Source organism: Pristis pectinata, chromosome 31, assembly GCF_009764475.1.
Source record: "Pristis pectinata isolate sPriPec2 chromosome 31, sPriPec2.1.pri, whole genome shotgun sequence".
NCBI classification, from domain to species: domain Eukaryota; kingdom Metazoa; phylum Chordata; class Chondrichthyes; order Rhinopristiformes; family Pristidae; genus Pristis; species Pristis pectinata.
In genome coordinates this window covers 11,356,377-11,376,905 of record NC_067435.1, presented here as the reverse complement: position 1 = coordinate 11,376,905, position 20,529 = coordinate 11,356,377, and the positions used below count along the sequence as shown (strand labels likewise).

The window sequence follows — 20,529 nt, the reverse complement described above, 5'->3', positions numbered from 1 at the left end:
AGGTTCACAACCCTCTGGGAAAAGTCTGTACAGTTGTTGATATTAAAAACTGCTGAGTACTAGAATCAAAAAGCTGAGTTAATGAACCTAGTTGTGCCACACTTATACATGTTTCTCTGCATCTCTCCACCTTGCCCCAACCCCAACCTATATGTGATTTGTATTTCTGCTAATATAACTGTTGATTTTGGTACTAATGTTTCCAAGCCAAGTCACCAAACTCGCCAGTTAACCATGAAATTTTAAATTTATTTATTGACTAAGTTTGGGGTTCTAGATTGTGACATCTCTTCAAACCAATAAAGTGTCAAAATATAATTCTCAGAGTGCACAAAACAATAATGTTTGACTTGTGTAGTTTAGATCCATGTTACCAGTATCCCTTGTTAAAAGAACAGGAGAAAGCACTTCAGTATCTAAATCTGATTTGCCATTCAATACATTATCACTGACCTGTGACCTGATTCCATATTCTTAGCTTTCCCCAAATCCCTTAGAATATTTTAGTTAACAAAAATCTGTCAATTGCCATTTGCTGAAGAGAGTTCCAAATTTCTGTATATTTCCTAACATTACTCTTGAAAGACCTATCTCTAATTTTATGAATCTTCCCCTGGTCCTAGACTCTTCAAACACCAGAAATAGTTTTTTCCATGGATTTCCCGTAATGACTAAATTTTCCATGAAATCCTTAATCTTACAAACAGCAGGACGTGTAACCTTGCTTAGGGCAAATGAAAATCAAAAAAAACTGCAGATGCTGAAAATGTGAAACAAAAATGGAAAATGCTGGAAAAACTCGACAGCGTCTGTGGAAAGAGAAACAGGGTCAATGTTTTGGGTCTGTGAAGGGTCAATAGCTGAGTTTTTCCAGCATTTTGTTTTATTTTGACCCCACTTTGTGTAGTCTCTCCTTATACCTGGATTTCATGCATTAAATTATAATTCTGGTAAATATGTGTGGCACCTGCTCCATGGCTAATATTTCCTTCCTGAGTGTGGTAGCTAGAATTACTCCCTGTTTACCTGATGTGTTTTAACCAGGGCTCTCTATATCAGGAGCATACCCCGCATTTGCTCCCTTTCTACCCTACCTTCCATTTCCATTCCTCTAGATGTAAAGGCTGACACTAGCCTCCTTGATCATTTAAGATAAGATATCTTTATTAGTCACATGTACATCGAAACACACAGTGAAATGCATCTTTTGTGTAGAATGTTCTGGGGGCAGCCCGCAACTGTCGCCACGCTTCCGGCGCCAACATAGCATGCCCACAACTTCCTAACCCATACGCCTTTGGAATGTGGGAGGAGACGGGAGCACCCGGAGGAAACCCACGCAGACACGGGGAGAACATACAAACTCCTTACAGACAGTGGCCGGAATTGAACCCAGGTCGCTGGTGCTGTAATAACATTACACTAACTGCTACACTACCGTGCCTGCCCATCTGTGTCCTCGTCTCTTTGGAATCTACATTGACTGCTTTGTTTTCATTACTTAGGAAAGACACTTTCTAAACGTTGTGCATGGGTAAGGGGTGAAGGCGACGATTTGTGTATTTCTACAAAAGTTGTGAATTGTTATCTCGGGTTAGCCGAATTGTGGATTAATCCACTCAAAGATGATGGGGACGACTTCGTTTGTGCATCAGGAACACACAGTGGTGGAAGAAGTGCACCATCACCTCACGGACTATTCGCCTGCTCCCTCCATAAGGCACCTCCTGTCCTATTTGTGGTTTCCACATTGGCCTCAGGAGTTGCCTCAGAGCTCTCAAAACCAGAGCGGGAGCAAGTTGCCCTCTGTCCAGAGGGACTGCCTGGGAAGAAGAAAGCTTGGCCCTTGTTGAAGAAAGAAGTTTTAAATAAAAAAAATAGCTTAAATCTCAGTTGGGGAGGACCAGAAGAAGTTTATAAAAGAGCTTATGCATAACCATGGTCTAAGGTACTTCACGGGGGCAGTGAACTGAGTTGGATTTGGAGGTAGTCGAGGACGTAACCAACAGCAGATTCAGTGAGAAGTGACAAAGCTGGTAATGGAAGAGTGCAGGTTCATTTGGTTGGACATTTGACTTTTGGAGGCAGGGAAGCAGGAGGAGCGACATAGGACGATGTGATGGAAGGAAATGGAGACCATCGAGGTTCTTAAAGTTGAAAGTTGCTCCACTGTCAGTACTGTGTTTCAGAACTGCGAGCACGAGGGAGCTCTCAGCCAGGGAACCTTGATGGGGTCTAATGATGCATTCTTTAGGGAAAACCAGGTAGAGTAGGAAGTAACTGTGTGAATTAATTAGAGTAAGATAAATTGTATTATGTGCAGACTTAATAAATAAACAGTGGATTGAGATTCTTCTGACTAATGGTAAATATAATGCTATAATTAGTCTTGTTCCAGGGCTGTCTGATGTTCCCGGTGGAGAAACGTGCGTGTGGATTCAGGCTGGGGTTGACTAGCAAACTTGATCATTCTGAGCAGCTCTATCCTCTGGCTAGAGAGTCTAGAATCCGAGGCTCAGCATTGTTAAGGGGTTGGTCACTAGGGATTGAGCTTAGAAATTTCTTAAATTGTAATTGTAAATCTTCACAATCCTTTTTTCCCCACAAGGCTGAGATTGATAGGTTTTTGGATACCGAGGGAATTGGTAGGGGTGCAGGGATCGGGTAGGAAAGTAGAGTTGAGGCACAAGGTCAGCTGTGATCTTGAACGGTGGAGCATGTTTGAGGGACTGAATGGCCTACTTCTGCTGTACTGTGGGGAAATAGTCTGACTGCATTTGAGTTTTATATCCAAAACAAAGCTGTTTATATCCAAAACAAAGATGCAGCTCTACAAACCTCTGGTTAGACCACACTTGGAGTACTGTGTCCAGTTCTGGTCGCCTCATTATAGGAAGGATGTGGAAGCGTTGGAAAGGGTGCAGAGGAGATTTACCAGGATGCTGCCTGGATTGGAGAGTATGGATTATGAGGAGAGACTAGGGCTTTACTCTTTGGAGAGAAGGAGGATGAGAGGAGACATGATAGAGGTGTACAAAATATTAAGAGGAATAGATAGAGTGGACAGCCAGCGCCTCTTTCCCAGGGCACCAATGCTCAATACAAGAGGGCATGGCTTTAAAGTAATGGGTGGGAAGTTCAAGGGAGATATCAGAGGAAGGTTTTTTACCCAGAGAGTGGTTGGGGCATGGAATGCGCTGCCTGGGGTGGTGGTGGAGGCAGGTACATTAGTCAAATTCAAGAGATTGTTAGATAAGCATATGGAGGAATTTAAAATAGAGGGATATGTGGGAGGAAGGGGTTAGATAGTCTTAGGTGAGGTGTAAAGGTCGGCACAACATTGTTGTGGTTTATTTTGTGGTAGAAGTGGGAATCGTGAAGTTTGAAGAAAGCACTGCAGTTATTGCTGCTTTGTTATCTCTCTTTCTCAGGTGTGCTGTCATCACAGAGTTTGCTCGTCAGAAGCTCCTGGCCAAGGGGATTCAAGGTGAGTGGAGTTACTTCAGTGCCACTTGGTATGATGGAGTTTTTGCTAAAAAGGGACTGTGTTAATCAGCCTTAAAATATCCTGTGCAGTGTTGGTCCCTGGAGAGCGGGAGAGACTGAAGATGGTTGTAAGCCTGACGGAAAGTGAAACCACTGAGCAAGGAGATGCACCAGTGATTAAGAAGACGACCAGTGTTGGGGAGAAATGTGAGGTGAAGCAACTCTCCTTAAAGTGCATTTCCAAATGAAAGGTGGATCTTGGATCAGATTCCCTGTTGGTGCAGTTCCTCATTTCAGTCACACAACCTGTGTACGAGGACTGGCTAATGTGAAGAGCAGCACTCAGTGCCGTAGGATCCTGCTTTATTTGCCCTGCTGGGGGAATTTGAAAGGATGGTGCCTTTGAAAATGAAGCAAATCCTTGGAACTCCCCACATAACAGTGCAGTGATAGTATCTGCCACTTAAACTGCAAAAGGCCAACCAGGCACCTTGCTACCACACTAGCTCATTTCATTTGAGATTTAATTGGCTTTGGGTGCCTTTCAGCTAGGGACAGGGCTAAAAGAATTTATCCTGGTTCATCTCCTCATAGGGTCGGTACAACATCCCATTAGAGAGGTGGTGCCTCAGATACTTTATCACTCCCTCTGGTGTCAGCTTGGATAATGAGGAAAAAGGGGTTCGGTGTATTTTTGCTGAAGACTTTTGATATTTTAATATGGGTTGTGAAATGCTGGTCTTGATGAATTCCATTAGAATTCTCTGTGCTGTGCCTCAAAGTTAACTTCTCTCCTTTTTATGTGCATTAATCCTTGTAGTCTCTAATTATTTAATCTGTGTGCTTGTGCAGGATGGGATCCGTATACTGGAAGGACTGGCGGCATCTGGGCTCCGCTCGATCCGATTTGCCAAGGAAGTCCCTGGAATTCACAGTATTGTGGCAAATGATTTTTCCTCAAAAGCAGTGGAGCTGATGCAGAGAAACATTGAGCTCAATGGAGTGGAGCACATGGTAACGGCAAGCTTGGCAGACGCAAGGTACTGGGTACATGTTTAATTAATTAACTTACAGCGTGGTAACAGGCCCTTCTGGCCCAACGAGTCCGCACCGGCCTTTTTTTTAAGACTCAAATTAACCTACCCGTATGTCTTTGGAATGTGGGAGGAAACCGGAGCACCCAGAGGAAACCCACGCAGACACAGGAGAACGTACAAACTCCTTACAGACAGCAACGGGAATTGAACCCCGATTGCTGGCGCTGTAACAGCGTCGCGCTAACCGCTACGCTACCATGCCACCGTTAAAGGGATGGGATGAGGAGTGTTTCAGTGTTTGTACCAGGCTATAATCGGGACTGTTCTTGGGTTTGTATACATGCAGGGTTATTGAGAAAGAACTTGTCGATATACTGCCTTTCAGGACAGCACTTCTGTGCACAACAAACTCCTAGAAGCAGTAAAATGACAGGGATCAGATAATGAGATTTGGCATATGGGGGCCCTGGTGTAATGTTTCATCAGAAAGAAGGCACCACCAGCTGCACAGCATTCCCTCAATTTTGCATTAGGCTTTTCAGCCTGGAGTTTGTGTTTCAGTCTCTATAGCGAGACTTAGACCCACAATTTTCTGGTGGGGTGGGAACGCTACCACTGAGTCAAGGCTAATGCATTTCTTGTATCTTCTTATGACAAAGAAGGAAGCCATCGAGTCCATGCTGGCAGCTTTCAGAGCAATCACATCAATTCCCCACTTATTTCCCTGTACTGTATTTGCTCACATGCTTCTCGCTCCTCCCCTACCCCCATTCTTCTACATCAGGAGGTAATTTATAGTAGTCAATTAACCTACCAACCCGCATGTCTTTGGGAAGTAGGAAGAAACCAGAGCTCTTTGAGGAAATACACTTGGTCATAGGGAGAACTCCACACAGAGAGTACCCAAGGTCAAGATTGAACCCAGGTTATTGGAGCTGAGAGGCAGCACATTATCTGCTGCATCAGTGTGTCACTTATGAGACAGTACCTCCAAGGAAAGAGAAGAGAAACTTTTGTTTGTATTATTCTTTTGTGGGATGCAGGCATTGGTGGTAATGCCAGGATTTATTGCCCATCCTGAACGCCCCTTAAAGGTGGTTGTGCGTCGGTGCCTTGAAACCATTCCAGTCCACGTAGGGAAAATGCTCTCTGCGGAGTTACAAGATTGGACCCAATGATGCTGAAGGAATGGGTGATGTATTTCCAACCCAAGATTCCCATGTCCTTCCAGGCTGGAGAGGTTACTGGTTTGGGAGGTGTGGTCAAAGAAATGTATGAAGGATATAATTCCTCTGTTTGTAAACCAATGATTACTACTTTTTCAATGATTGTTTTCTGTTGTCACCTGTGTTTTCTCCGTTGACCGTTAATTTGCTTACACTTAAAACTTGGCTGTTTCTGCTGTGAGACCCTGAGATTATTAACCAGGGAGGGTCTGCACTCTTTGACACTCTACAGCATGCTCCTGTATGAGTCCAAAAGGAGACGGGACCGGTTTGACGTGATCGACCTGGATCCCTACGGAAGTCCGTCGCAGTTCATTGATGCAGCCGTCCAAGCAGTGAGTGAAGGAGGTGAGAGAGGGCAGAAACCGCCTGATCAGAATCTAGGCAGGAGGATGTTGTTGCAACGTTGGGGTGTTTGTAAGGTTTGTTTGGGGAGGGGGTGGTGGGTTCTACAACTGCCCTTGGGCTTCCTTGCCCAAGGAGCTCAGACAGGGTGCATGTTTAGTCTGAGTACTGCCTCCCTGGGAGGTATGGTTTCTGTACTGTGGAAACGTGCTGAACCGTTTTCTTTCGACCAGCATTTCTCTCCCTTAGCAGTGGAAACCTAACACCACCCCCTCAGGTAGTGTGTACATTCCATGTACAGTAGCACTGGGTATTTGCATGCCTGAATTGGCTTCTGTTGAACGTTGTTAGAGACGAAATTATAAATCTAACAAGGTATCATGTATTTTTTTAAGGGCTTCTGTGTGTGACATGTACAGACATGGCAGTGATGGCTGGCAACAGTGGAGAGACGTGTTACAGCAAGTATGGAGCCATGTCGCTGAAATCCAAATTTTGTCATGAAATGGTGAGTTTCAGCAGATTCCTGGTCCTTGCGACTGGAGGGTGTTGGAAAGATGAGTACATCATTAGCAATAAATTGCAGTTCATCCGCGTGTTTCTATCAGAGAGCAGAACAGAGGAGCTTTCTAAGATGGGTGTGATCAGTGAACTCTCGATGCTGTACTGTGTACATTTCTGGTTAATATATTAAACAAAGATGGTGATTGCAGTACAGAAGGTGTAATGATGCTGCCAGGGTATAGAATTTTGATTATGCAGAAAGATTGGGCAAGTGAGGCTGTTTTCCATATAACATGAGGTTAATCATGACTTCCATTTAGTGTTTAAAATTTTATGAGCCATTGGTGGGATCTTCCTATTCTTCCTGAATTTTCCGGTGTGGTGATTAACTGTGGGACCTGGATTTAAAGCAGTAGGTAGAAGGATCAGAGGGGAATTAAGGAATCTTTTTGCCCAGAGGGTAGTGGGATCTTAAAGCTGTGAAGGCATTAAACCCTTAGCATAAAATACACCTGAAAGAGCACTTGATGTGATGTAACCTAAAGACCGAACTGGGAAGGATTTAAGTCCATAGGATAAAAGGTGCACTGGCTAGATGGATAGGAGATTGGCTAAGTAACAGGAAAAGCTAGTAGTGAATAGTTGTTTATGGATGGAGGGAAGTGGATTTGGCGGTGGGAGCGCTGCTTTCCTTAATGCATATCAATGACATGGATGTGGATATACGGCACAGTTTCTAAATAGGCAGACTACACAAGGCTGTGTTTCCTCGGTGGACTCCACAGATGGATGGGCTCCTTCCGTGCAGTAAATTTCAATTATTCTATTTCTTATGATCTATTCCCCTTGAAGTGGCCATGCCGTTTTCAGTGGTTTATGTATGTACATGTATCTTCTTGTTCTTCATTTAGAAAGTAATACTTTGCAATTTTGTGTTAAATTTCATCTGCCTATTCCAACAGCCTATCTGCATCCTCTTGGTCTATTCCCATCTTCCCATCAACTCTACCATCCACCTACTCCAAGGGCAATTGACCTACTGACCTGCATGCCTTTGGCCTGTAGGAGGAAACCAGGGCACCAAAGGAAACTTAGGCAGATATCAGGAGAACGTGAAGACTCCATGCTGACAGCACCAGAGATCAGGATTGAACCTGGGATGCTGGAACTGTGAGGCAGCAGCTCTAATTGTGCCATCGCCTTATCCAAAGATGTTTGGAAGGGTATAGCCAGTACCTCCTCAACTTCTCTTGCTTTCCCTTGAAACGCTAGGATGTATCCCCTCTGGACTGGGTGATGGTCCATTTAAAGTGCAGTGAGCATTTCTGGTACCATAACCTTATTAATTTTTAGCCCATCAAGTGCCTTAGCTGTATTTTTCCACTGCTGAGACTGATTTAGTACCTTGGCCATGACTTCTTCCTCCATGAGTAGATCTCCATATTGGTCCATGATTACTCTCCACTTCTAGATGCACGTAAACAGTAATAGGAGATTTTTGATTTTCTGCCATTCTTTTCTCATACTCTTCTTCCCTCTTATTTCCTTCCTCTGAACTTTCTATAATCAGCCTAGTTTTCACTTGTGTTAACCACCTGTTGTTTGCTCTTTTTCTTGGTTTAATTTACACTCTATCTCTGGTCATTCATCTGGTTTTGATTTACTCAACTTTTCTCCTTCATGGGAATGTACCTATATAAATGGAACTTGTTCATAAAGAATCAACTACCTCTACACTGGTTATAAGTCCAGGTGATAAATTGCTTCTATTCTGGACAGAAACTGAAAGTATGGGATTGTTTGGTTGGTTTTTAATTAATTGACCCAATGTCTTTCTCCCTGTCTATCCCCTGACCTTATTGCTCTCCCCCCGACCCCACAGGCTCTGCGTATCATCCTGCATAACTTGGACCTGCGAGCAAACTGCTACCAGCGATATATCGTCCCTGTCCTTTCTGTCAGCGCCGACTTCTACATCCGAGTGTTTGTCCAGGTGTTCACAGGACAAGCTGTGGTTAAAGCATCGGCCAGGTTAAGACTCAGTCAAACTGCTTGATGTAGCTGAGTAAAATGAACCTCATTTGAATGCTTAAAGTAAATAATGTTTAGTCAATTACTTCCCCTGTGCCTACTAGATGAAGTTGGCCGTGAATCAGAACCAGATTGTTGTTTTGGGGCAGCAGTACAGTGCAAAGACGTAAAATTACTATAAATTACAAAATAAATAGTGCAAACAAATAAAAGAATAACGAGGTAGTGTTCATGGACCGTTCAGAAATCTGATGGCGGAGGGGAAGAAGCTGTTCATGAATTGTTGAGTGTGGGTCTTCAGGCTCCTGTACCTCCTCCCGATGGTAGTAACGAGAAGAGGGCATGTCCCAGATGGTGAGGGTACTTTATGAAGAAGATTCCCCTGGTGGGTTGTGTTGTGTCCGAGATGGAGCTGGCTGAGTCTGCAACCCTCGGCAACTTCTTACGATTCTGCACGTTGAAGTATCCATACCAGGCAGTGATGCAACCATTCAGAATGCTCCCCACCGTACATCTATTAGAAATTTGCAAGAGTCTTTGGTGACATACCAAATCTCCTTAAACACCTAACGAAGTAGAGCCATTGGCGTGCTAATTTTTATGGTACAGTTGACTTGCTTTAATTTTAAGTACTGCTCTTGGTCTAATCCTCCTATTATGGGCTGTTCCTTATACAGCCATTCCTACTTTGTCAGTGAGTATTAGGTGGGGATTGAGACTGATCACAGCCGACCCTGACCTTCTCCTGGCCCCACATTCATACCAATAGATTTGCACTGCAGTCAAGAGATCTGTCAGATAAGGACCGTTCTGCCTCTTCCCCTCTCTAGGGGTCATGAACTGGGACAATCTGAGCCAAGATCTTAGTGGGAGTGGTCTGCACTCAAAGTTCTTTCTCTCGCTGACCATTTAAGAAAGCATAGAGGAACAGTATGTCCAAAGACCCTTGAGGAAGTGGCATAGAAGATAAGCTGTAAGGCATACATCTTGGATACTTTCCATTATTGGATAAAACATAGAATTCCAGCAAAGAAGTCCAGGTTGAAAGGTGCAAGATGGTAGTTAGGCCACAGCTAGAGTCCTTGTACTGTTCTGGACACCCGTTCCAAGGATGTATGATGGGATCAGAGGGGCAATGGGGAGATGTGAGGATATTGCCAGGGCAAGTTGAAGTTCAAGTTTATTGTTGTCATAGGAATACATACACGAGAAAAATGCCATGAGAATTAGCTTTTTGCAGCAGCAGCACAGTACGTTACAAGATGAGGACAAACGTGCTTAAATTAACATAAATTATACATAACTTACACGTGTACAAAATAAACACTAGTGCTGTAGTATGATGAAGGTTTGGCTCGGCTGGGGCTGATTACTTTGAAACACAGGAAGCTGATGGGAGATTTTAAGGGTTATATAAAATTGAGAAAACTATATTAAAAAGATGCATTTTCTTAGAAGGGGTCAATAACCAGGGGGCTTAGATTTTAGATAACTGCTAGAATAATTAGAATGGAAATGACAATAACATTTTTCATGTAAAGAGTATTGGAGGTGGAATGTTGTCTATTAACACTATCATTGACAGCCATGAGTTTGAAGCAGGGTGGAGCATATAGTTCCACTAAATGGTCAATTCTGCAGTAATCTAATCCAGTAAGTGGTCTAATTATAGACTGGAGGACACAGAAATTATGAAACTTTTCCCAATAAAAGCAGGTAAATTGTTCCAGAAGAATACAGAGTGGAGGATAGTTAGGTACGATAAGATAAGATCTTTTAGTCACATGTACATTGAAACACACAGTGAAATGCATCTTTGCGTAGGATGTTCTGGGGGCAGCCCGCAAGTGTCGCCACACTTCCGGCGCCAACATAGCATGCCCACAACTTCCTAACCCGTACGTCTTTGGAATATGGGAGCACCCGGAGGAAACCCACGCAGACACGGGGAGAACATACAAACTCTCTACAGACAGCGGCCGGAATTGAACCCAGGTTGCTGGCGCTGTAGTAGTGTTATGCTAACTGCTACACTACCGTGCCTGCAGAAATCGGCTGCAGAAATCAACCTGTCATTTGCAGTGATGTCATCACTGGGCTTGATTGACAGGAAAGTTGTACAATCATCTCTACTATAATTGGGAAATAATATTGTTATTTTATGTAACCTTAGTGATAAATCAGTGACTGATTCAGTAACCTCAAAACCAATTCTTCACCATAAGAAGAGAGAAGAATTATTTATCATTCAGTGTATATCTCATTCTGGAAGGTCTGTAACTACTTGTGTTTCTCTGTTGCAGCAAGCAGGCTTTGGTGTACCACTGCGTGGGGTGTGGCTCCTTCCACATTCAAAGGATGGGAAAAATGATTCACAATGGCAAAAAGTAGGTGACCTTAAGCATTGTTTTGCTTAAGTGTATATTCCAATGACAGTAAGGTGCCTGGGGTATAGGCGGCTAGGGGCCAAATGCTAGAAAATGAGATTGGTATAGAAAGGTACTGTCAATGGTTGGCATGGACATGCTGTGCTGTACGATTCAGTGGTTGCAAAGTTCCTTGCTAATGCTGCCAGGACACTCTGCTCAGCCAAGCCAACTGGTGGCCGTAAAAGATCCCCTAGCATTGCTTTAAAGAGCAGCGTGGGGAGTCCAGGGACCAATATTAATTCCTCGACCATAAGTCTGCCTGGTGTTCATCACAAAGACCGTTGTGAAACCTTGACCTTGTGCAAGTTGGCAGCCGCATTTCCCACATCACAACTTCAGAAACTCTTTGTAAACCAGGTTGGAATGACCTGAGGTTGCGAAGGCTGCCGTGGAAATGTGAGCTCATTCGTTCCTCCACTCTTACTGGATGAGTCAAAATTAGACTTGGTTGTTTTGGATACTGGGGAGCAGGGACACTGAGTCAGTAGATTAGTCAAACCTTGACAGCTTTTGAGGCAACAGATTTCAGCGAGTGAAAAGGTGCTGTTTAAAAGTAAAGTGAATAAGTATTGCCAGAGAGGCATGACGCATGAATATTCAGTTAGCTGTGTTTTGTTGGGAGGTGATATAGAGTTAGAAGGTTGGGTTCAAATGTCATTGCAGAGTCTTGAGCTCTGGTGTCTCAACTGGCACGTTAGTGAATTATTGGTGGAGTGTTGCATTGTCAAAGGTGCTGTCTTTCCATCTGTGGTACTAAACCAAGGCGTTGCCTGCTTCCTTTGGTAAAGATATTGGTTCTCCCTGGTGTCCTGGACAATATTTGTCGCCCTGTTATCTTCAAGAAAAGCAGGCTATTCTGTCATTATCACACCACACCGTGGGATCTCACTGTGTTGGCAACACAGTAGTGCGGACAGCAGCCTATACTTAAAATCTTTGGGCCTAAAATAATTTGGGATGTCTTTGAGTTGTAAAATCCCCTACAGAAGTGCAAATTTTGGTTGGAGTAAGTAACCAGGGATCTCTTGTATTTTTCAGTTACAAGTACACAGCAAGTTCGGGTCCACCAGTGGGGGCAGAGTGTGAGTATTGCTGCCACAGGCACCAGGTAAGGGAGCAGACAATTCGGGCATTCCTTCCCTTTGTTGGAATACATCTTCCAAAAGTGTGATAGTGCTGAATTCAGACCTCTGCCAAAGTAGATGTCATCAGCCATTAGGATGTGAATGGGAGTAGCTGAGGGACTAGGACAGGAGATGTAGAGAAATGGCCTGTGGAAAAGGAGCAGAGGGGCAGAGAACACTGAAGGGCCTGTTTCTGTGCTCTACTGTTCCAACTTGAAGAAAGAACTGGGAGAATTGAGAGTCTGGGCTGGTGCCAGTGTTGGTATGGACACATTGCAGTCCCAGTAAGAACTTTGACTCATTTTCAATTAATCATTGTAAACTTAGTTTCACGTTTTGTGATGTGCAAACACTGGCTGACTTTGTTTGCTGCAGCTGGTGTTTATAATCATACCTTCAGAAACTCCCAAGAAATGAATCCATTCCCTACTAAATTTGACAAGAACTTGTGGCTCTGTAGTCTGTGCACTTTTTCTAACCCAGATCATTGGTATTGGGGGTGGTCTGGCTTGTTGGAATAGGGGACTGGGTGGGATTGCAAACCAACAAGTTAGTTATGCCACCTTTAAGATGTCCATGTTACTGCTTCATGTTAACTGGCCTTTATTAGCCTAGCACTAAGAAGATTAGAGATTCTTGGCTGATTTTTGACTGTAAACTCTTGCATGAGTCATTTCTTATGTGGTTCCAGCTGTTATGACCGGACGATTCTTTGCTATTCCAGCCTGCACTTGTTAGTGAATGTACAGATGATCTTGGGGATGGGAGTTTATAAGTGGAAATCCCTATCCTGTCTTTAATATTGAGACAACCAGACAGATTCTGGAATCTGGAGCAAAAGCGAGTTGCTGGAGGAACTCAGCGGATCAGGCAGCATCTGTGGAGCAAAGGGATAGGTCGCAATGCAGGGTCTTGACCTGAAACGTCAAATTTCCCTTTGCCTCACAGATGCTGCCTGATCTGCTGAGTTCCTCAGCAGTTTGTGTTTTGCTGCCTTTAATATCACTGGTGCAATCCGTGAAGCTACTGGCCCCTGCAGAATGGAATCTGAGTCAGGATGGGTGGGTGTTGAACTGAGAAGGTAAAGAGGGCAGCCTGCCTTAAGGTGGGTGTTCACCAGGAGAAGGATATCCTCTTGTGTTTTTGTGTCTCTTGAGACCAGGGGCTCATGCTTCTTTTCTGGTTCCAGCTTGGTGGTCCAATCTGGGCTGAGCAGATCCATGACCAGGGTTTCATCAAGAAAGTCCTTGAATCGGTGGAACAAACCCCGCAGCGGTTCAAGACTTCGGACAGGATACTGGGCGTGCTGAGCATGGTCACAGAGGTGAGGCTTTTTGTTTTTGGTGGACTACAGAATGACACAACATTTGGCCCATCTCTGTATTGATGTATAAGTAAATGAAGCAGCCATTTTGACAGCCAATAGATGCTTCCATGTGTAAATAGAGTCATACAGCATGGAAACAGGCCCTTTAGCCCAACTTGTCCATGCTGACTGTGTTGCCCAGCGAGCTAGTCCCATCTGCCCGTGTTTGGCCCATAGCCCTCTAAACCTCTCCTATCCATGTACTTCTCTAGATGGCTTTTAAATGTTGCTGATGTGCCTGCCTCAACAACTATTTCTGGCAGCTCGTTCCAAATATGCACCATCCTTTGCGTGAAGAAGCAGTCCCAATGTCCCTTTTAAATCTCTTGCCTTTGATCTTAAACCTTTACCCTCCCTGGGGGAGAAAAGACTTTTTTTCACCCTGTCTATGCCCCTCATGATCTTGTATACCATGATTAGATCACCCTTCAATCTCCAGTGTTCCAAGGAATAAGGTCCTAGTCTACGCAACTTCTTGTAACTCTGTATTTAGAACAAACTCTCAATTCAGTTTCATCAGCACTGGAATTGAGAAAGAGATGGTTTTGGAGACTGCTGATGCAAGGGAGATAGGAGGAAACAAGTGATGTGCTTAGCAGTACAACATCAGGAAGATTTGAAGCCATCCTCGACAAACCCTGTGCCCTTATTATGATTTCTATCTCTCTTTCTCGGGTGGCTGAAGAAGGGCAAGATTTAATTTTTCCCCAACACCTCACCCCCACCCCCCACAGATTCTGCTTGACCCACTCAGTTCCTCCAGCAGTTTGTTTTTTACCACTCTGGATTCCAGCATCTGCAGTCTCTTGTGTCTCTAGAGAAAAGGACCTCTTGTTTCAGGTCTAAATGCCTTTACTCCACATCACAGTGAACAAACTTGACACCAGCGTGGCCTCTGTCTATGGAAATGCAAGGAGTTTTCACTGCAAATCATTGTGGTGTTCACTTGAAATTATTTTCTCTTTGCCAGGAGTTACCAGATTGCCCTCTATACCACACAATGGATCATCTGAGCAGTGTTATCCACTGCAGTACCCCATCGCTCCTACAGATGAGGTAAGATTATTGGTTTTGGCTTCTCCCTTTTTCCTCTGAGAATCTCTTACAAAGCATCGGGAGATGAATACTGGTACTCTACTGCCAGAGGGTCTTCGTCCTGAAATGTTAACTATTTCTCTTCCCACTGATGTGGCCTGACCTGCTGAGTATTTCCAGTATTTTCTGTTTTCCCTTATTTTCTACTAGTTAACATTTCTTTCCATATTTTGTATGGATTGAAACCTGTCTTCATTGAGCAGTGATTTGTTTGTAGCCTGCTTTAAATGTATGCAGGCTAATTTGTTTTTTCTCTAGAAATAGCTATCAGTGATTAACCCTTTTATCCCAGGGATGCACACAGAAAGGAGTATTAACCGGTGCTAGGAAGCCATCAGAAGAGAGAAAGACCCTCTCTGGTATGCCCAAAACTCGCGGGTGTTCCAGAGCAAGGTGTTGTCCACAGTCGAATGCTGTAAATTAGCATGCTCAAAGGGTGGGACTATGTGCCAAGGGACCTGCGGGAGCTGGGTGCAACCTTTGCAAGAGCTGTAGTAGGAAGGAGTACAGATTAGAACCATGGCAAGCTAACACCCTGTGAACTACTTGCTCAAGTGTTATATGATGATTAAGATGTGCTACCGTTTAGCAATGGGAATAACACAACTTGTTTTGAAAATGTTGATTGCATTTTCTGTATTACATTTGCATTTTATGGATGAAGTACATACATTTTGAAACAAACATATCAAAACGTGTCAATACGCTGCCAAGATGGGCAAATGATATGCTAGAGATTTTAAAAAAGAGAAATTAAAAAATGCCAGGGAGATATCAAGCTGGTAAAGGGAGCATGGAAAGAATCCTGATGGAATATTTGAATAAATCAGAAGAATTCAATTAAGAACATCTTTCTATCTACATACTTTTTAACTGTGTGTTAGAAAGTTTAGAGTCGTAAAGTGATATAGCACGGATATAGGCCCTTCGGCCCAACAGGTCCATGCCGACCATGGTGCCCACCTAGCTAGTCCCAATTTCCTGCGTTTGGCTCATATCCCTCTAAGCCCTGCCCCTCCATGTACCTATCCAAGTGCTTCTTAAATGAGAAACAACGGACTGCAGATGCTGGAATCTAGATGAAAAAAACATTCAGCAGGCCAGGCAGCATCCGTGGAGAAAAGCAGGCGGTCAACGTTTCGGGTCAGGACCCTTCTTCAGGACTGAAGATAGGAAAAGGGGAAGCCCAATATATAGGAGGGAAAAGCAGAGCAGTGATAGGTGGACAAAAGAGGGGAGGCAGGGTGGTGATAGGTAGATGCAGGTAAGAGAGAGTGATAGGCAGGTGCAAGGGAGGAGGGGAGAGCAGATCCACCAGGGGATGGATCAAAGGTAAGGGGAGAGAGGGGAAAAAACACATGATACTATTGTATCTCCCTCAACCACTTCCTCTGGCAGCTCGTTCCATATACTCACCACCCTCTGCATGGAAAAGGTTGCCCCTCAGGTCCCTTTTAAATCTTTCCCCTCCCACCCTAAATCTATGCCCCCTAGTTTTGGACTCCCCTACCCTGGGGGGGGGGGGGGGGGGAAGACTGACTGTCCGCCTTATCTATCCCTCATAATTTTACACACTTATATAAGGTTGCCACTCATTCTCCTACATTCCAAGCAATAAAGACCTAGCATGGCCAACCTCTCCCTATAACTCAGGTCCTTTAGTTCTGGCAACATCCTCAAGTTTCTTGTGACAGAACTGTATTGAGAATGTTGATTTTAAGCAGTGATCAGTTAACTGGCACTGATACCCAGTGGGAAGTCTGTGTGGATTTTGTGTTTGGTTTGCATGGGGGAAACACTATCCCTGTGTGCCTTCCCACTCTCCCTGCTCGTCAAGTGCAGTACCTCAGCTTGTGCAGCCAGGAGAGACACTGGCCGGATGGCAAAATACTGCTGATTCTGGCAATCTGAAGTAATGATGCAAATTCTCAGCAGGTCTGGAAAGAGAAACAGTTAATGTTTCTGGCTGATGGCCCTTCATCAGAACTGGAGAAGTGAGAAAGCAGCAGATAAGGGAAGGGTTGGAGATAACAAAGGTGATGGGGTGGAAATCGAGTTTGTGCAGGTGATGTACCTGCTGCTTGTGCCGTCCATGAGATGGTGGCGAATGCTTGTTGTACAAAGATGGCAAGATTGCTCTGCTCTAGGGGGAGTTGTGTGGGGAGAGAATCATTGGGGTACAGTGAATCTGATGCCAGGTACTCCATTTAAGGACATGCCCTAGCTGGGGTGTTGATTGTCATTGCAGAGCAGCTGACTATAGCTGTGTAACTGTGTTTGGAAGATCTGCCACATTGTGCTCTTGACTCTATAAACCTGGGTTCAAAGGCAGATAAATGCAGTGAAAATATAAGTCTTTTGCTAATTGCAGAGAATTGCTAATGCTAACGTGTACCCCAGTATATTTATAAATCAACATGAGAACGAACTTGCATTTTGGTAAGGACAGGAAAGCTACTGCGGGAATTGATTGAGCAACAGATGCCTTTTAAAGACTGTGTGTGTGAGAGCGTAAAAGGGCCTTTACTCTGCATCTGACTTTGAAAGTGTTGGATATCAGTGTTGTGAAAGATTGCATGTCGTTCATCTCCTGGTTCTGAGGTCCCAGACTTTGAAAAGCACGAAACAAAATTGGGTGGCACGGTGGCGCAGCTAGTAGAACACTTGCCTCAACTCGAGTGACTTGGGTTCAATCCTGACCTCCGGCGCTGTCTGTGTGGCGTTTGCACGTTCTCCTCGTGACCATGTAGGTTTGTCTCCGGTTTCCTCACATATCCCAAAAACGTGCAGGTTGGTAAGTTAATCGGCAAGTTGCCCCTAGTGTGCAGATGAGTGGTAGAATCTGCGGAGGGTGGAGTTGCTGGGAATGTGGGGAGAATAAAATGAGATTAGTGCAAATGGTGCTTGATGGCTGGTATGGACTTGTCGGGCTGAAGGGCCTGTTTCTGTGTTGTATGGCTCCATGAATGACCTCCAAAAGTGATTAAATAGTGACTAAATACACAAGGATTTAGTGTGCCGTATGGAATTGTACGTTGAATGCTGAAATGATTTTAATCTTTCTATTCTCCTCCCCCAACCCTGTAAGGTCGTCCTTGCTTCACGCTGGTTATCGGGTGTCACTCTCTCACGCCTGTAAAAATGCGGTTAAAACTGACGCACCACATTCAGTGATCTGGGATATCATGAGGAGCTGGGTAAGAGGCGAATCTGTCTGTGTTTATGTTGGTTTTGGCACGAAATGCAATAAAGTCAATAAAGTGTCGACTCTTGAAAAGTCTAACTGTGAGTGCAGGTGCTGGGCTTGGGCACGGGATTTTGAGGTGCAGGTGCTTAGTAGCTTAGCGCTGACTCTCTTTCTGGTACAGGCAAAGATCCACCCAGTGAAGCGAGAGAAGCTGTCCGAGAGCAGTCCTGCCTTCCGGATCCTCAGCAAGGAGCCTGTGTAAGTGGGTTTCAATCATTTGGATTGGGTGTTGCAGCTGTTTGTTCTGAGTTGGCTACAAGTATGTTCTTCGTCAGCACCTCCCAAACCTTGTAGATGGCCCACCCTGTGGCCATTTGTGCCCACAAGGGAAGGAATGAATGTTCACATTGGAGGAGTGATTATTAAGTAACTAGTTTAGTTTACTTTTCTCACTTTTGGAATCTTAAGTGCTTCTTGTTTTGAGATTCTGCTTCCCCATTACTCCATCTCACCTCCAAGATGGGATTGACAGGGTTGCTGCTGAGACTGGGGTATTTAGAGCAAAGGGGCAGTGGCAGAATAGTCAGGAATACTCTTGTTATGTTGCTCTTTCAAGCACATTCCGACCAAGTGAATGAGGTTTTCAGATTGCTACATTTGCCGGTTATGCTTGAACCTCTGGCACCTAATTCCTTCAGAATAAACCTGTTCTGGCAGAATAAGCCACTCCTGTCCGAACTGGTTTTTACATCCACTGTATGTGTATGTAAGTACTCAATACAAGAGGGCATAGCTTTAAAGTAATGGGTGGGAAGTTCAAGGGAGATATCAGAGGAAGGATTTTTACCCAGAGAGTGGTTGGGGCATGGAGCGTGCTGCCTGGGGCGGTGGTGGAGGCAGGTACATCGGTCAAATTCAAGAGATTACTAGATAAACATATGGAGGAATTTAAAATAGAGGGATATGTGGGAGGAAGGGGTTAGATAGTCTTAGGCGATGCACAACATTGTGGGCTGAAGGGCCTGTATTGTGCTGTACTGTTCTATGATTCTATGTGTGTCAGTCTGCAGGCTTGCTTTGACATCCGGGAAGATGCCAATCCAAAATCTAGGAAGAAAGGGCTGAAGCGATTCCAGGAAAATCCAGAAGCCAACTGGGGGCCCAAGGCAAGGGCCAGGGCCAGGTAAGGTTCGGTGAGAGTGATGGCGCTGTTACACTGACGGTGGGGGGAAGGCAGCGGAGGGGGAGGGCTCCTTTGGTTGCAAGGTCAGCGGGGGACATTTCATCTGCTCCATGTCTCGGATTCCTTGCTCACAACCCAGCAAACACCAGCAGTCACCCCTGCTGGGATGTCACACTCACTTGGATGTAAATGCAGGAAGGGGGTATGATTAAGTCTGCAGATGGCACAGAAAATGGTAACAAGGAAGGTTGTTAAAGGCTACAGCAGGGTATGGATCAGATGGAAAATTGGCTGGAGCATTGGCAAATGGAATTTAATCCCAACAAGTGTGAGGTGATGCATTTTGGGAAGTCATTTAGGGGTAGGGCATGTAGAGTAAATGGTAGGGCACTTAGGAATGTTGATGAACAGCAAGACTTCAAGATCATTGGGGACCTTCGAGATTAGGGACTTCAAGATCATTGTTCCGTGAAGGTGGCAACACAGGTTGATGGGGTAGTGAAGATATATTGCGCACTTGCCTTCATAGATCAGGGCACAGTATACAAGAGTTTGGATGCTGTGTTGCACTATACAGACGCTGGCTAGGTCGCATTTGGAGCACTGTGTGCAGTTCTGGTGGCCACTCTATAGGAAGGATGTGGTTGCACTGGAGAGAGTGCAGAGGGGATTCACCAGGGTGTTGCCTGGATTGAAGGACTTTAGTTATGGGAAGAGATTAAATGGGCTGGGCATGTTTTCCAAGGAGTTAAGGAGGCTGAAGGGTGACCTGATAGAGAGATGTAAGATTATGATAGTAGGGTAGATAGTCAAAATCTTTTTTCCCCTGGTAGGAGTATATGTAGAAAAAACAAGAAGGTATAGGTTTAAAGTGGGAGGAAGGAGTTTTTAAATGGGTTCCGAGGGGCAAGTTTTTTTTTTACACAGAGAGTGGTTAATACCTGGAACGTGCTGCCGGAGGTGGTGGAGGAATCGGATACAATTACTGCATTTAAAAGGCATTTAGATAGGCAAGGCCCTGTGGACTCTGTTTACACTTCTCATTGCCTCAGTAAAGCAGCCAACATGATCAAAGACCCCACCCACTCCAGACATTTTTTCTTGTCCCCCACTGCCCCCCCCATCGGGCAGAAGATACAAAAGCCTGAAAGCATGTACCACCAGGCTCAAGGACAGCTTCTGTCCCACTGTAATAAGACTGTTGAAAGGTTCCCTTGTACGATAAGGTAGACTCTTGTCCTCACAATCTACCTTGTTATGACCTTGCACCTTATGACTTGCTCTGTAACTGTGACACTTTATTCTGCATTCTGTATTGTTCTACCTTGTACTACATCAATGCATTGTGTAATGACCTGTGTGAATGGTATGTAAGACAATATTTTCACTGTACCTCAGTACATGTGACAATAATAAACCAATTCCTAACATGGGCAAAAAGGTTGGCACGAACGTGGTGGGCTGGAAGGCCTCTTTCTGTGCTGTACAACTGACTCTATGGCTTCCTTACTGTCAA

General features: G+C 44.5%; 1 protein-coding gene across 3 annotated transcripts in view; it reads left to right on the top strand.

Moving 5' to 3' along the window:
* The window catches only part of trmt1 (tRNA methyltransferase 1), a 30,194-nt gene that overhangs the window by 5,939 nt on the left and 3,726 nt on the right, over positions 1–20,529 (top strand). For all 3 annotated transcript variants that reach the window (XM_052041886.1, XM_052041884.1, XM_052041885.1), the window contains 13 exons: positions 3,432–3,487; positions 3,577–3,698; positions 4,339–4,526; positions 5,982–6,097; positions 6,490–6,602; positions 8,481–8,629; positions 10,933–11,016; positions 12,097–12,166; positions 13,372–13,506; positions 14,519–14,604; positions 17,732–17,840; positions 18,012–18,088; positions 18,894–19,013. In XM_052041886.1, the coding sequence (XP_051897846.1) occupies positions 3,432–3,487; positions 3,577–3,698; positions 4,339–4,526; positions 5,982–6,097; positions 6,490–6,602; positions 8,481–8,629; positions 10,933–11,016; positions 12,097–12,166; positions 13,372–13,506; positions 14,519–14,604; positions 17,732–17,840; positions 18,012–18,088; positions 18,894–19,013 (1,425 nt within the window). The remainder of the gene's footprint in view (positions 1–3,431; positions 3,488–3,576; positions 3,699–4,338; positions 4,527–5,981; positions 6,098–6,489; positions 6,603–8,480; positions 8,630–10,932; positions 11,017–12,096; positions 12,167–13,371; positions 13,507–14,518; positions 14,605–17,731; positions 17,841–18,011; positions 18,089–18,893; positions 19,014–20,529) is intronic.